The sequence below is a fragment of the Malania oleifera genome, chromosome 3, assembly GCF_029873635.1.
Source record: "Malania oleifera isolate guangnan ecotype guangnan chromosome 3, ASM2987363v1, whole genome shotgun sequence".
Lineage (NCBI taxonomy): Eukaryota > Viridiplantae > Streptophyta > Magnoliopsida > Santalales > Ximeniaceae > Malania > Malania oleifera.
In genome coordinates, this window is record NC_080419.1 from 22,130,061 (window position 1) to 22,144,034 (window position 13,974).

General features: G+C 33.5%; 1 protein-coding gene across 2 annotated transcripts; it reads left to right on the plus strand.

The window, feature by feature from the left end:
• Positions 1-182: 182 nt before the first annotated feature.
• LOC131150266 (uncharacterized) lies at positions 183-11,362 on the plus strand. Of its 2 annotated transcripts, none has more exons than XM_058100877.1 (6): positions 183-656; positions 746-883; positions 1,043-1,100; positions 9,564-9,820; positions 10,543-10,654; positions 10,764-11,362. In XM_058100877.1, the coding sequence occupies exons 1-5, from the start codon at positions 202-204 to the stop codon at positions 10,610-10,612; spliced, it is 978 nt and encodes a 325-aa protein (XP_057956860.1). In that variant the 5' UTR covers positions 183-201; the 3' UTR covers positions 10,613-10,654; positions 10,764-11,362. The 2 variants fall into 2 exon arrangements, 1 of the variants encoding a protein (XP_057956860.1); XR_009135510.1 differs by having other exon boundaries at positions 201-656; positions 10,543-10,691.
• The last annotated feature ends 2,612 nt before the right edge of the window (positions 11,363-13,974 follow it).

Here is a 13,974-nt window from a genome sequence, read left to right on the forward strand (position 1 = left end):
ATTTTAAAAGAGTTGTATAACTATTTACAATTATCTTAAAATGTTCTTATATTATTTATTTTTTTATTTTTTTATAATTTTTAAATATTTTTTAAAAAATAAAAAATTATAGAACACGCGCGTGGTTGGGTGCCCACGACTAGTTTAAATAAAGTGTAAACGACGTCATATTATCTCCGTGTTTTTCCTCAAGTCGATTTTATGCCCCCACCCCGGGTGCGCATCAGTGCAAATTTACTCCAGCAGCCACGCCACCGTCTCGCCGTTGGGATGAAAACGCAGAGAACCCCCACCACCCCAACGACCACCTTCCTTCTCTCGATGGAGCCGCCGCCGCCTTCATCTTCCCGTAGAACTGCGTGTGATCGAGATAAGTTCGTATCAAAGGTGCTCTTGCCGGCTATCATCGGAAAATCGTGCCCAATATGCCTTACACACATCTACGATCGCCGAGCATCAGTCCTTACAGTTTGTCTCCACGCCTATTGCACCCACTGCATCCGCAAATGGAGCAATCTCAAACGCAATTGTCCCCTCTGCAGCTCCCACTTCGATTCGTGGTTCTGCCGAATCAGTCTCCCCTCAAGAAGATTCCGCACAGAGCGGCTGCGACCTCTCGGTGACGCAGGAAAGATCACTCCCGAAAGCAGACAGATGTGAGCCTTAAAAAAAAAAAAATCTTTTGTTTTCCTGCGATTTCTCGGAAGGCTTGGATTTACAATTGAGTATACTGCCCGTATGCTAGGGTTATTCGAAGGTGGAGGGAAGAATCGAGTTGTCTTAATGGAAGATCGAGACCATTGCCGTGGCGGCGATCGTTTGGACGGCCAGGATCTGTGCACCCTGATGTTGTCGCTGAAAGAGCTCTTCAGTGGCGTGCCAGGTACTGCGCCGATTCTCCTCCTTCACAGTACCTATGAACTATTCTTCTAATAACAATCCCATTCCTGTTTAAGTTAATGAAAGATGTAACAATTACAGCTGATTGTTCGTGATGTTGTTTTCATTTGCTATTCTGATATTAATCAACCATTTCTCGCAGCATATACAACCGACGCTTGCAGGCTGTTCCTCTTTCTGCTCGGAATCGTCTGGAGCAGGTATGCAAATTGTCCAATTTGGGTGTGTATGGTGTGTGTATGCTTCTGTATGTTATAATACTATTGAGTGTAAAATGTGGTGGTGGTGGTGTTGTGTTCTTGTTGTTATTTGATTTCTACGGTTTCAAGATTTGCACAATTGAAAATATGATTTCTCCTGTGGTATGTGTTTTCTTTGAATTAATGAGAAAATGACTTTATTAAGATTATTAAGTGTAAAATGTGTTGTTGTGTTCTTCTTGTTATTACTTGATTTCTAATGCTTCAAGATTTGCACAATTAAAAATATGATCTCTCTGGTGGTATGTGTTGAGTTTTTTCCATTTTTAATTTTATTTTTTAATAAAATATTAAATAACAATCGGCAACAACAACAACAAAACCAAGCCTTAGTCCCACAAAGTGGGATCGGCTATATGAATCATTTTCCATCAATTTATGCGATCATGAACCATTTTTTTTTATAGATTCAAGGATATTAAATTCTTACTCACTATCTTCTCCCAAGTTATTTTAGGTCTACTCCTACCCCTTCTACTGCCCCCCACAGTAACTAAGTCATTCTTCCTCACAGGTGCACTATAAGGCCTACGTTGCAAGTGTCTATACCATCTGAGTTGTCCCTCCCTTATCTTATCTTTTATAGGAGGTACACCTAACTTACCATGAACATGTTCATTCCTTAATTTATCTTTCAATGTTATACCACTCATCCATCTAAGCATTCTCATCTCAGCAACTTTTACTTTTTGGATATTATGTTTCTTCGTCGTATAACATTCCAATCCATATAGCATAGCTGGTCTTATAGCTGTCCTATAAAACTTCTTTTTCAATTTTAAGGGTATTCTACGATCACATAGCACACTTGAAGCACTTCTTCATTTTACCCAACCTGCTTTAACTCTATGCATTACATCATCTTCAATTTCTCTTTTAGTTTGCATAATAGATCCAAGGTATCGAAATCTACAAGTGCTATTTATTTCTTCATCATCAAGTTTAACTTTGTCTCCAATATTCCTCCTATCATTACTAAAATTACATTTCATATATTCTGTTTTATTTCTACTTATCCTAAAGTCTTTAGATTCCAAAGCTTCTCTCTATAATTCTAATTCAGTCTCTACTCCGTCCCTAGTTTTGTCAATTAATACAATATCATTTGCAAACAACATACACCATGAAACCTCCTTTTGAATACTCTTAGTCAATTAGACCATCACTAAAGCAAAAAGATAAGGACTCAAAGCAAATCCCTGATGTACACCTATGGTAATTGGAAGTTTCTCCATCTATAGTCCTTACACTAGTCATTACTCCATCGTACATATCCTTAGTGACATTGGTATACCTACAACATACACCCTTTTTTTTCTAAAATCCACCATAGAACTTCCCTAGGTATCCTATCATATGTTTTTTCAAAGTCAATAAATATCATATGCAAGTCCCTTTTCTTTTCCCTAAACTTTTCCATTAATCTTCTTAAAAGATAAATAACTTCTGTGGTAGATCTCTCAGGCATAAAACCAAATTGATTTTCTGAGATCTTCGTTTCTAACCTTAATCTTTGTTCAACTACTCTTTCTCATAGTTTCATCGTATGACTCATAAGTTTAATTTCACGATAGTTATTATAATTTTGAATATCTCCTTTATTTTTGTATATAAGTATTAAAGTGTTTTTCCTCCATTCATCTGACATTTTCTTAGTTTTTACAATTGTATTAAATAAATTAGTTAACCATATAATTCTGTTATCACCCAAGCATTTCCAAACTTCAATTGGGATGTTATTTGATCTCATAGCTTTCCCATTTTTCATTTTTTTTAGTGCAAACTTAACTTCGTTAACTCTAATTTTGCGAATAAATCTTATATTTTTAGTCTTTTCCTCATTTGACAATTCTAAGTTTAAGCCTTCTATTTGGTTTTCGTTAAACAACTTACTAAAGTAACTTCGTCATCTTTCTTTAATATCTTCGTCCTTAACCAATACAATATCATCCTCACTTTTTATACATTTTACATTTCTTAAGTCCTTGATCTTCCTTTCTCTAGCTTTAACAAGTTTAAATATATCTCTTTCCCCTTCTTTTGTACCTAATCTATCATACAAACTATTAAATGATCTATATTTAGCTTCACTAACGGTCCTTTTTGCATCTTTTCTTGCATTCTTATATTTTTCCATTTTGATGCTTGCGAACAAATGTTGCTTGATCATCATATTTAAGTGACATGCATCAAAACACAATTGGACTGGTCATTTAAATCTCGCTAGATGGTCCAGCGAGATTTACACTGCATGCAATTTTTTTGTAAATTAAAAAATCCTAAGTATATCATTCTCTTTTTATCTTTTTAAGATTTTGGAGACTTAATTTGTGTTTTAATGTGATAAAAATGAAGAAAAAATTTATTCGTTAATTTGTTCCATATCTTCTTCTTTTTTTTTTGTCAATAACTAAATAAAAAAAAGTGGATTCCTTTTCTTTTTATTTTTTTTTATATTTTTCAATCAACAAACGGGATTACTTTTTATGTTTGATTCTAAGAAAAATAAAAAATATAATAAATTAATAAAATAATAATAATTTTACAATCATTAATATTTAAATTTAAAATTTTTATAAATATTAATATATCATTAATATAATTAAGAGTTAAGAAAAATTAAATATAAATAGTATATAAAATTATATTTTCTTCGTTCTTCTTTCCTAAAAATTTTCAAGTTTTACAGAAAGCAAAACCTTATTACTGCTAATTTTCATCCCCCGCCAAAAGAAGTCTGAAATGTGATGATACGTGTCTGGGCCATGCTTTTTTTGGTTATTTTTTGTTGAGTTGACGTCGTGTCTGTTCTTGCCTATAATGTTGTTGTTACTTTCAAGGTGGATGGGTCAAACATTCTTATAATTGTTGAAGAGGAATGTGGATGAATTAGATTGACATGTAATTAAATGAACACGGTTTTTTTCATTTGGTTTTCCTATGTATGTGATTTTTTTTCCACTGCTGCCAATTTAGGATCAACGCTCTTTGGGATTGCTTATGGAGTTTACTTTTTCATGACAACACTTGTAAAAAGTTTATTTTTAATAATTTTAGTTATTAAAAAAATATAATAAAAATTAAATTTTCTTTCTTACACATTCAAAGTATTGAATTACTATAAAAAATTCAACAGAGTCTCTTTTTAAAAATGACCATATCCATCCATACACTTGTTTAAAGAGAACATTTTTTCTGGGCAGTCGATACCAATATGTTTACAAATTTCATTCACAACTTTCATACACATTCAAAGTATCGAATTACTGTAAAAATTTCGGCAGAGTCTCCTTTTAAAAATGACCATATCCATCCATGCACCTGTTTAAAGAGAACATCTATCCTCTACAATCGAAACCAGTATGTTCACAAATTTCATTCACAACTTTCATATACATATACATATTGGGAAACAATACATAAGAGCACCTGTTCAAATCCATGCACCTATTCAAAGAAAACAATTTTAATCGGGAATACCATTATGGTCACAACGTTTATTTATAACTTTCATTCACAACTGTCATACACAACTTTCATTTACATATACATGTTGGGAAAAATGAGTGAACATTCCCAATTATACATAAATAATGCAACGATGCTATACAAATGAATTAAAAATAATCAATGCTATACAAATGAAATAAAAATAGTGGATGCTATACAAATGAAATACAAAGAATCGATGTTATTCAAATGAAATAAAAATAATCAACGCTATACAAATGAAATAAACATAATCGATGCTATACACATGAAATCAAAAGAAGGAGACTACTCAGTGCCGCATGCAAGTTGTCTCCGGTTTTGGGGTGGCTGTTGTCTGCGTCTGCCCTCTCCTAGCTGCTCATCTGCATCTGGTGTCTTGTCCCATCGTTGTCTTGTATGTCTAGCATCTCTGCCAAGAGGTACTGCATAATCAACATCCATGCGAAGCGGATGGGGAGATAACTTATATGATGGCTCTAGACGAGAACGAGGTGGCATGGCGGGTGCATCCGTGTCCGCCGCATCGAAAATGTCGTCCAATAGATATGACATAGATGAGGTGGCAGCAGAGTCGGACGCAGCGTCTACCTGTCTACTGGACGGCCCTACAATATCAGCTCCTGGCAAAGGCGTATACGGTGCTGACAAGCCGAACACATACTCCGCCTGTACAACGGGCAGCTCACCAGAGTGGCTCACTGGATGATTGGATGAAGCATGTCCTCCTCGTACTGGAGCTGCTCGACCTCCTCGTGCAGGCGGGTCAGGTCGAGGTCTAGGGATCTATCGTCCGTCCTCGTGGACAAGCTCCAATCCAGCTCTCACTAAACTCTATACTGCAGGATTTGGAGAGATCAGATCTACCTCATGTAGTATGTCAGCCTGCAGTATACGGAAAAATTTGGTTAACACATTAATATCGTAACGTACACGTAAAAGAAGTAGGTGTGGGTTTAAGTATTCTTACGAGGCTCATATATACAGCAGTGGTCCTGTCCACGAAGCGTCGTGTGATGGAATAGCCGAAGTAACGATCTATGAACTCTTTCAATGTGGCGATTGATGTAGACGTATCTCCCCTTATCATATTCACTATCTTCCCAGCAATTAGGAACAATGTGATTTGGTTATGGTACTACGAGAGAAGTTCATTCAAACACATGTGCGGACCACCATATTGGGTGATTTTGAATAAACTGTGTTTCTTTCAATACATTGCACGCACTCTCCATCTTTTATCGAACTCCTTGCACTTAGCAACCCATAACACTAGGTTAAACTGCACAACGTAGAAGTCATGGTGGGTTCTAGCGTGATAAATCCACACTGCCGCTATCAACTGATCCTTCGACCCGAATAGCATCCCCTTGCCTAGCTCAGACGATTCATCCCAACGAGTCGCTTGTATAAGAAGCTCCTCTTCGCGAGACAAATCTGCAGCATCTACATCAATTTGAGCGTACATTGGAGGTTCGTCCATAAATTGGGCATTGTAGATGGCAACATTCATTTCATGGGGGGGTGGGTTTACATCATCGGTGAATTCATTTAACCTTTCACCAGTTTCCTGCTCGTACATTTCTTCATCTTCTAAATTAACATCGTTGTAATATTCATCCCCTCGTCTAACGCAACGTTCACAATGGCAAACAACGATCCTGAACCTTCAGCGGGAACTTCTTATCGACCTCCCTGTTCATCGGTGTGAAAAACGGGTATTTCATATGTCAGCGGCTCGAATGACGATCCCAAACCTTCATTGAAATCCACAACAGGCATCCCACCAACCTCCGCACTCGTGTATGTTTCAATACCTTCGTCCACAGTCATTTCATAATGACGTGTTTGTTGGGTGTCTTCCTCCACTTCAACCACATGTTCGGCAGGCATCCCCGTCTGCCTATCCGCGGTGACACCCATTTAAGGAATGGTTTCCACATATAACTGCACAGTTATATATGTTGGACCTACGCAGTGTGCATCCAACACAATGCGCAGATCATAGTCATCTATTATGGGAACAGTCTCATAGAGGACTGTATCATTGAACTCTCGCATAAAGTATCTTGCGGTCACCCGCAATGCATATTCGTTTGAATCAATATGTAAATATTTGTATATCTTCGCATACAATTTATTTAATTTAATCTTATGACCAATTCAAATTAGTCGAACCGGCTTAGTACTATAACTAACTCCTTCTACTCCGGTGATAATTCCCCCCCCCCCTCCCCCCCCAATATACAACAACACCGTCACCGAAACACTGCTTGAGCTTTTGGCCATTTAGATCAACCCTCAAGAGCTAGTAAAGACCTACGAAAAATAAAATTGTATATATAAGCACATTGCATAACACCTCTTTTTGAGATATAATAATTGACTTTGAAAGATAATAATTAAGTAAAATAGTTATAATACTTTTTAATTTATTACAACATATTTTTATTTTTATCTCTTAAATTCCTTAATTTTCTCAGTGTAAGAAAAGTTCATGTTTTTGTAATATATATTAGGTGATTTGGATAACCAAATCAAACCAATTATGTGCATATATAATTGTGTAATTACGTACATATTTGAATTGAATTATCTACAATTACAAAATTAAGTATATAGATTTCAAATTATAGCATTAATTATATAATTATGTAATTTAATTTCAATAATAATTAGGTATAACCAAACCAATTATGTAATTACGTACATGCATATTGTGTACATATGAACCAAACCAATTGCATACATTTATAATTGTGTAATTAAAAAAATATTCATATCAAATTGTCCATAATTACAAAATTATAGACATAAATATTGAATAATGGTATTATTTATGTAATTATGTAATTTAATTTAAAAGGATAAGTGTGATTAACAATATTCTTACATATCTAAATAATTACGAACATATCTAAATTGAACCAATTATGTAATGTATACACATGCATTCATATTAATTGGTTTGAAATATCAAACCAAATCAAATTACGTGCATATACATAATTGCATAATTAGGTACATATTATAATTAAATAATTCATAATTATAAAATTATGCATGTAGATTTTCAAATTATAATATTAATTAGGTAAGTATGTCATTTAATTACAAATGATAGGGCAATTTTGCCAAGATCTCTTCGTTGGTGGGCGGAAGAGTCCGCTTGAATCGGATTATACTCAATGTTATAATTACATACCAACATAACTATAGACGTATCTAAGTTGAACCAATTATGCAATTATGAGCATACATCATATTAATTAGTTTGAAAAATTGAATGAAAGCAAATTTATACGTAATTCTTCACATAATTATATAAATATTTGAACCAAAAAATCCATAAATACATTATACACATAGCGATTCAAATTATAATATTAGTTACTTGCTCGTAGTATAGTTTTAAATATAATACATTAAATAAATTACTTTATTCTTAAGTTTCTCATTATATTCACTTTGTTCAAAGGATCTATTTTTAATACATAGTATATACTATATATATACAAAATTCAATATAACTGCACTTCCAAATAATTCATTTAAATTAAATTGTAATCTACCTTAAACTCAAAATTCTCAAATAAACCGGACATAATATTATTATTGTTATTATTATTATTATTATTATTATTATAAATCAAGATTGTAAAATTGCAACATGTTGTTTACGGAATTTCGAAAAATTAACCTAAATTAGAGTTCCGATCATCAAATATATGCAGATACATAGATATCTCAGATTAACCATCTCAGTTCAAGACACAAATTAACCAAACTAATTTATAAATCAATACACAAATTCAACTCTAAACCCTAACCTCAAATTATTTAACAGCAAATTAACCAGCAACATTTACACATTAAATATACAACAATTTCAATTCAGTCAAATACAAATAATGGAATGAAACCCCAACCTCAAATTGGGGGTTTCCGGATGTAGCTTCCAATCATAAAATCGAAAGCATTGAATACTAATTTATGAATCCAAAATAACAAATCTTCAAATCTTTCAAATTAATCTTGAATGAAACTAAAAACTCTCAATGAAACCTAAATAGTTTTAGGATAAGAAAAATACATATCCCATTTCCCCCTTTTTATAGCTTACTTTCCAACGATCTCGTCCACTCTCAAACGGTCACCTGAGTTCTCGAACGGTCACCTGCTACGAGTTCCCGAACGGTCACCTGCTGTGAGTAGGCCTGCTGCTGCTGTTGTTCTCTCCTTTCTGCAACTCTCTACTCTCTACTCTCTCTGCTCTCTGCATTCGCGAGGAAAATGAAGGAGAAAGGAGACTTGAAGGGCCCGAGCAAAACTTGCTAGATGGTCCAACGAGTTTTGCCATGCGTCATCACCTGCTTGATTTCCAACAAATCTCGTTGCATGGTCCAGCAAGATTTAAACGGCCAGCCCAATCGTGTTTTGACGCGTGTCACTTAAATCTCATTGGACCATCCAGCGAGATTTGCTTGGGAAATAAGCAGGTGCTGACGCATGGCAAATCTCGCTGGTGGTCAAGTGAGATTTGTTTAAATCCCGCTGGACAATCCAGCGTGATTTTGTAAGCATCAAAATGGGAAATTTTTCTCCATTCAGATTGTTATTTAATATTTTATTAAAAAATAAAATCAAAAATGGAAAAAACTCGATATGTGTTATCTGTGAATTAATGAGAAAATGATTTTATTAATGTCATTTCTCATTTGTGTGCCTCTCATAGTGCACACATATCTATGGAATCATTGGTAACCAATGATTTTTTGAATAGATATTGTCTTGTAACATTTCTTGCAGTTTATTATCAACAATTGAGATATTACTACAGTTATTTTGATGTATTGGTGCCCCAAATAGTTGCAGAGTTTGAGATTTGAGTCCCCCCTCCCTTTTAACTCCTAGGATATGTCAAGAAACAAAACTGGTGGTAAAGAAAGACTACTGTGTAGAATCGAGCCATGGGTTCGAAGGGAGCTTCAGGCTATCCTTGGGGATCCAGATCCATCTGTTATTGTTCACGTGACCACATCACATTTTATCTCACACCTGGAAAAGAAGTTTACTACCTCTTCAGCACATTGTGATGGTGATAATTACCATCTCGCACCATTGCGGCCTTTTCTGCAAGAGTGGACTGGAATGTTCTGGCATGAACTTAGGTATGTTTATCTGAACTCAACCAGAACCCGTAAAGAATTTCTTGTTGCGCAGCTTCTAGTTATTATTATTGATGTGTTACATGAACCAGACTAGTCCAACATGGCTGCAGTGATCAATGGCCATTCTTATCATGTTTGTTACTCATTGTTGAGTATCCTATGTCAGGAAAGATAGCCCGTTGGCTACCCAAATGACAAATTATTTGTTCTTTCATATATCTGATAATTTTTTTTCCGCTTCTTATTATCTTAACATCATGTTGGTTTGCATATGGAATGGGTTGGGATTCGTGGGAGAGGAATAAAATGAGAATATGAATGGAGAAGATAAATAAATAGTAATGAAATCGATTCTATTAAGCTCGACTTTATTCCATTCCATTCCTATCTACCAAGTATAGTCACAAGGGAAGGGAAAGACAGTCTCTTTTTTTTTACAAAATTTCAATTTCCTATCAATAATTTTGAAATGTAACAGCAAAAGGCAACAGAATATGTTCATGTTCAGACGTGTTCACTCTAAGGCTGAACTTCTAATAATTCCCTTTCTTCCCCCTTGGCAACTGTATCTTTCAGATGCATAGGAAACAAACAATTTTCTATCAATGGAAGGATATTGTTTTATTGGCAAAGAATGGCACTTTTTAAAAAATAAAAGTTCCTTGCTTGTCTTGCACCTTTTTTTTTTTTTAATGATTAAGACATGCAATTTTTGTTTTCAGATGTTTTGCAGAGAGCTCATTCACCATGGAAACATATGACACTGTTGTTGAATATAAACGGTTGGAATGACTTCAGACAACATTCTCTCTTTCAGCTTCTTTGTTCTTGAAGGTGCAATATTGATTATTGACATGATACGCAGCTTAAGGTATCCTGCACTTTCAAAGGGAGTTGTCTGTATTTCATATGGATTTGACCCTGGGAAAGGTATTTTTTGCAGTGTTGCTTATTTGCAAGAAACAATCAAATTATCTAGCTCAGCTGAGAAATGGAGCCAAATCTTGTGGAGCAAATTTTGGTTTTATCAAGCGGAGGGGTGAAGTTATTCTTTATTGAAGATGATGACAGTCTTCTTTCTGCAAGCTCGCCGTCATCTGCAGATGGACCAGAGTTAGGAGTGCTTGAAGAATCAGCACATAAAAAATTTGAAAGTGTTATTTCAAGCTTAGACAGGTATTCCTTGGAATAAATTCCTCCCCCCACCCCTGTCATGCTAGATGGCTTTGAGATCACGGGATTCACATTGGGTGTGTGTTGACATCCCAGATAATTCAGTATAGAATTTTCTTGGTATAGAATGTGGTGGTACACCTAGGTAATCAAGCTTGTACCCTATTGTTTTAGCGTTGAGGTCATGTTGTTCTACACGCTTGTAACTCTTTTTATAGCCTGATTTGTTGGAAAGTAGTGAAAAGAGAAGAAATTTATAGTGTAAAAGTGAGGAGGGAAGAAATCCTTCTCCATTGTTTGGTTTATGTTTAACAGAGAAAATGGAGAGAAACATGAATAAAGAAAATAAAATTTAATCATCTTTTACAAGAATGTCTCATAGATTTTTTATTTTATTTTTTTTTTATAAATTATCTTATGGGTGTGTTCGTTTTTATGAGCAGTTTTCTTAATTTTTTTCCCAATTTAATGGGAAAAAAAAAAAACCTTTTTCCTTTATTTCTTTCAAAAAAAATTTCATCTCCATTTTATGTAAACTGAACAACAGAAGCAAGAGAAGGGTGGGGAGGGGTTGGAATTCTCCTCCCCTGTCCATATTCCCCTCTATTTGCCTAGCATGTGTGAAGAATTTCGCACTTTTCGTATGGTATGTTTGGGGTTTGAAAAATATTGAGAAAAGGAAAGTAAAATAGGAAGGATTCTATTTTTTCATGTTTGACTATCAAGAAAAATGAGAAAAATAAAATAAAAAATATGTTAAATAAATAAACAAAATTTGAATTTCATATAATTTTAACAATTTATTTTTTAAAATTTTAAATCATATTAGAAGAATCTTTAATTTTAAATGGTACTTCATATTGAGATTATACATAGTAAAAAATTATTTTATTTTTATATTTTATAATAAAATCCTTGATCCAAATTGATCAAAGCGTTTGATTGGCAGGATACAAATATTTTGAGGTAATGATATTTCTAAATGTCTCATTACTAAAAGTGAAGTGTAGATTAATGAAAATAATTTTATTTCATTCACATTCCAAACTATGTCTATGTTATTATTTGATTTAACATAAGAATCTAACATACATTTCTTTGATTAAACATAAGAATCTAAGGTTATTTATAAATAAAAGATGGTTAAGACTTAATTTAAATCATACAAATAAACTCAAGAGTTGAACTAAAATTTTATAGAAAATGTGCGGCTAAATTGAAGATGGTTTAGGCTTTTAAATTAAAAGTTAAAAAACATATAATGCGTGGTCTACATCAAAGTGTGAGACAAATAAATCTGAGCTTGAAAAATAAGTTGAATCTTAGACATCAAACATCTAGATTCTTTCGAATTTATTTCAACGGGAAAAGTTTGTATAATTTAATTTTAGAAAATGTTGCCCTAGTGTAATAGTCTTATATCCAACTCTGGTAAAATATTGTCCGCTTTGGCGCATTAGCCTCACGGGTTTGTCTTATAAAAGGCGCTTCACTTTGTTGAAACTCAAACCCTCCTTATAAGTCAAGATTTTCCTAAGTGCACATATGATATGGGACCGTGACAGGTTCTCCCATTCAATCTTTAACGTCCTCATCAGCATGATTTTTCTAGTACACAGTCTAATGTGAGTTATGATAGGCTCCCCCGTCCGATTTCTAACATTCTCATTAGCGTGATCTCCCTAGTATACATCTTATGTGAAACCGCAATAGGCCCTCTCGTCTGATCTCTAACATCCTCGTCAAAAGTGACTTATACCTTTGTATAGAATCTACTCACATGATAGTAATCCCAGGGTGGATCCATTCACATAATAGTACCCCCTAGGAAGGCTCTAATATCTAATATAATGGTCTTGGACTCAACTCCGGGGAAGTATTGTCTGCTTTGACCCATTGACCTCACGGGTTTATCCTATAAAAGGCATCTCACTTAATTGGAACTCAAACCCTACTTATAAGTCTAAGATCTCGCTACTACATATCTGATGTGGGACTGTCACACCTTGAAGCCTATGCAAGTATTTGTTATGTTTTATTTTAATCAATGTTGAATTTTAGATTAGTTTTGTGTTTTCTACCAACACCTTGTATGATTAAGCCTGCTCTGTCATTGTTTTCCAGTTGCTATCAAACTAGAAAGAGAATCAATATTATTATTCTCCAAAACCGAGTCAAATAAATTAATATTTGAATAAGAAATAAGCCAGTTTAGTTGTGAAAAATAATTTACTTCTCAATTTTAAGGTGGTGTTTAGGAGCATATATTTTAGGTCTTAGGTTTGAATTTGTCTAGATTTAGAAGATAGCCAATACAATTTTATATTATAATTTATGTAAATTTGTACAAATTCAAATCTAAATTTTGAATTCCATGCTTGAGATAAATTTTCAAATATAGAAGTGAGATTATTGACACTCAAAAAATAATCAAGAATTCTTGAACAGCTAAAAAATTTCCATTAATGAAACCATTGGAAAATAAATAGGCACTTCACATTTTATTTATTCGTATAGAACTACAATTATATCCTTTAATTTTCACAATAAAAGGATGAATTTGTCCTTTATTTTTGTCTTTTTCACTTACAAAATAAAAGTCAAATATTGTAATTGTCGTTTAACACATAAAATAAATAAATGTGAAATTGTAAAGTTACAAAAATGAGACATTTTTCAGAATTTTTTTCAAAATTTAGAGAAATTCAAAATTTTTAAAAATTAAAAAATAAGATGATATTTTTGTAATTATTAAAAATAATAAATAAAAAAGTATTTTCCACAAGTGAAAGATTATGTGCTCTTCAACTACAGGCACATAGTGATGGTGGTGGGATATCGAAGCACTATTATGTTTTTTTAAATTAATTGTGATGTTTGTTTATTTGTGAAAAATAATTCTATTATTTATTTTTAAAATTTTGAATAAATATAAAAATATCACACTTTTTTGAATTTTTAAATATTTATATAGAAAATAT

Excerpts from the sequence above, each read along its gene's own strand:
- LOC131150266 (XM_058100877.1), top strand. The coding sequence starts at position 202 with ATGCCCCCACCCCGGGTGCGCATCAGTGCAAATTTACTCCAGCAGCCA. Across the intron at positions 884-1,042 it reads GCTCTTCAGTGGCGTGCCAG|CATATACAACCGACGCTTGC; the intron begins GTACTGCGCCGA and ends CATTTCTCGCAG. Across the intron at positions 9,821-10,542 it reads ATGTTCTGGCATGAACTTAG|ATGTTTTGCAGAGAGCTCAT; the intron begins GTATGTTTATCT and ends TTTTGTTTTCAG.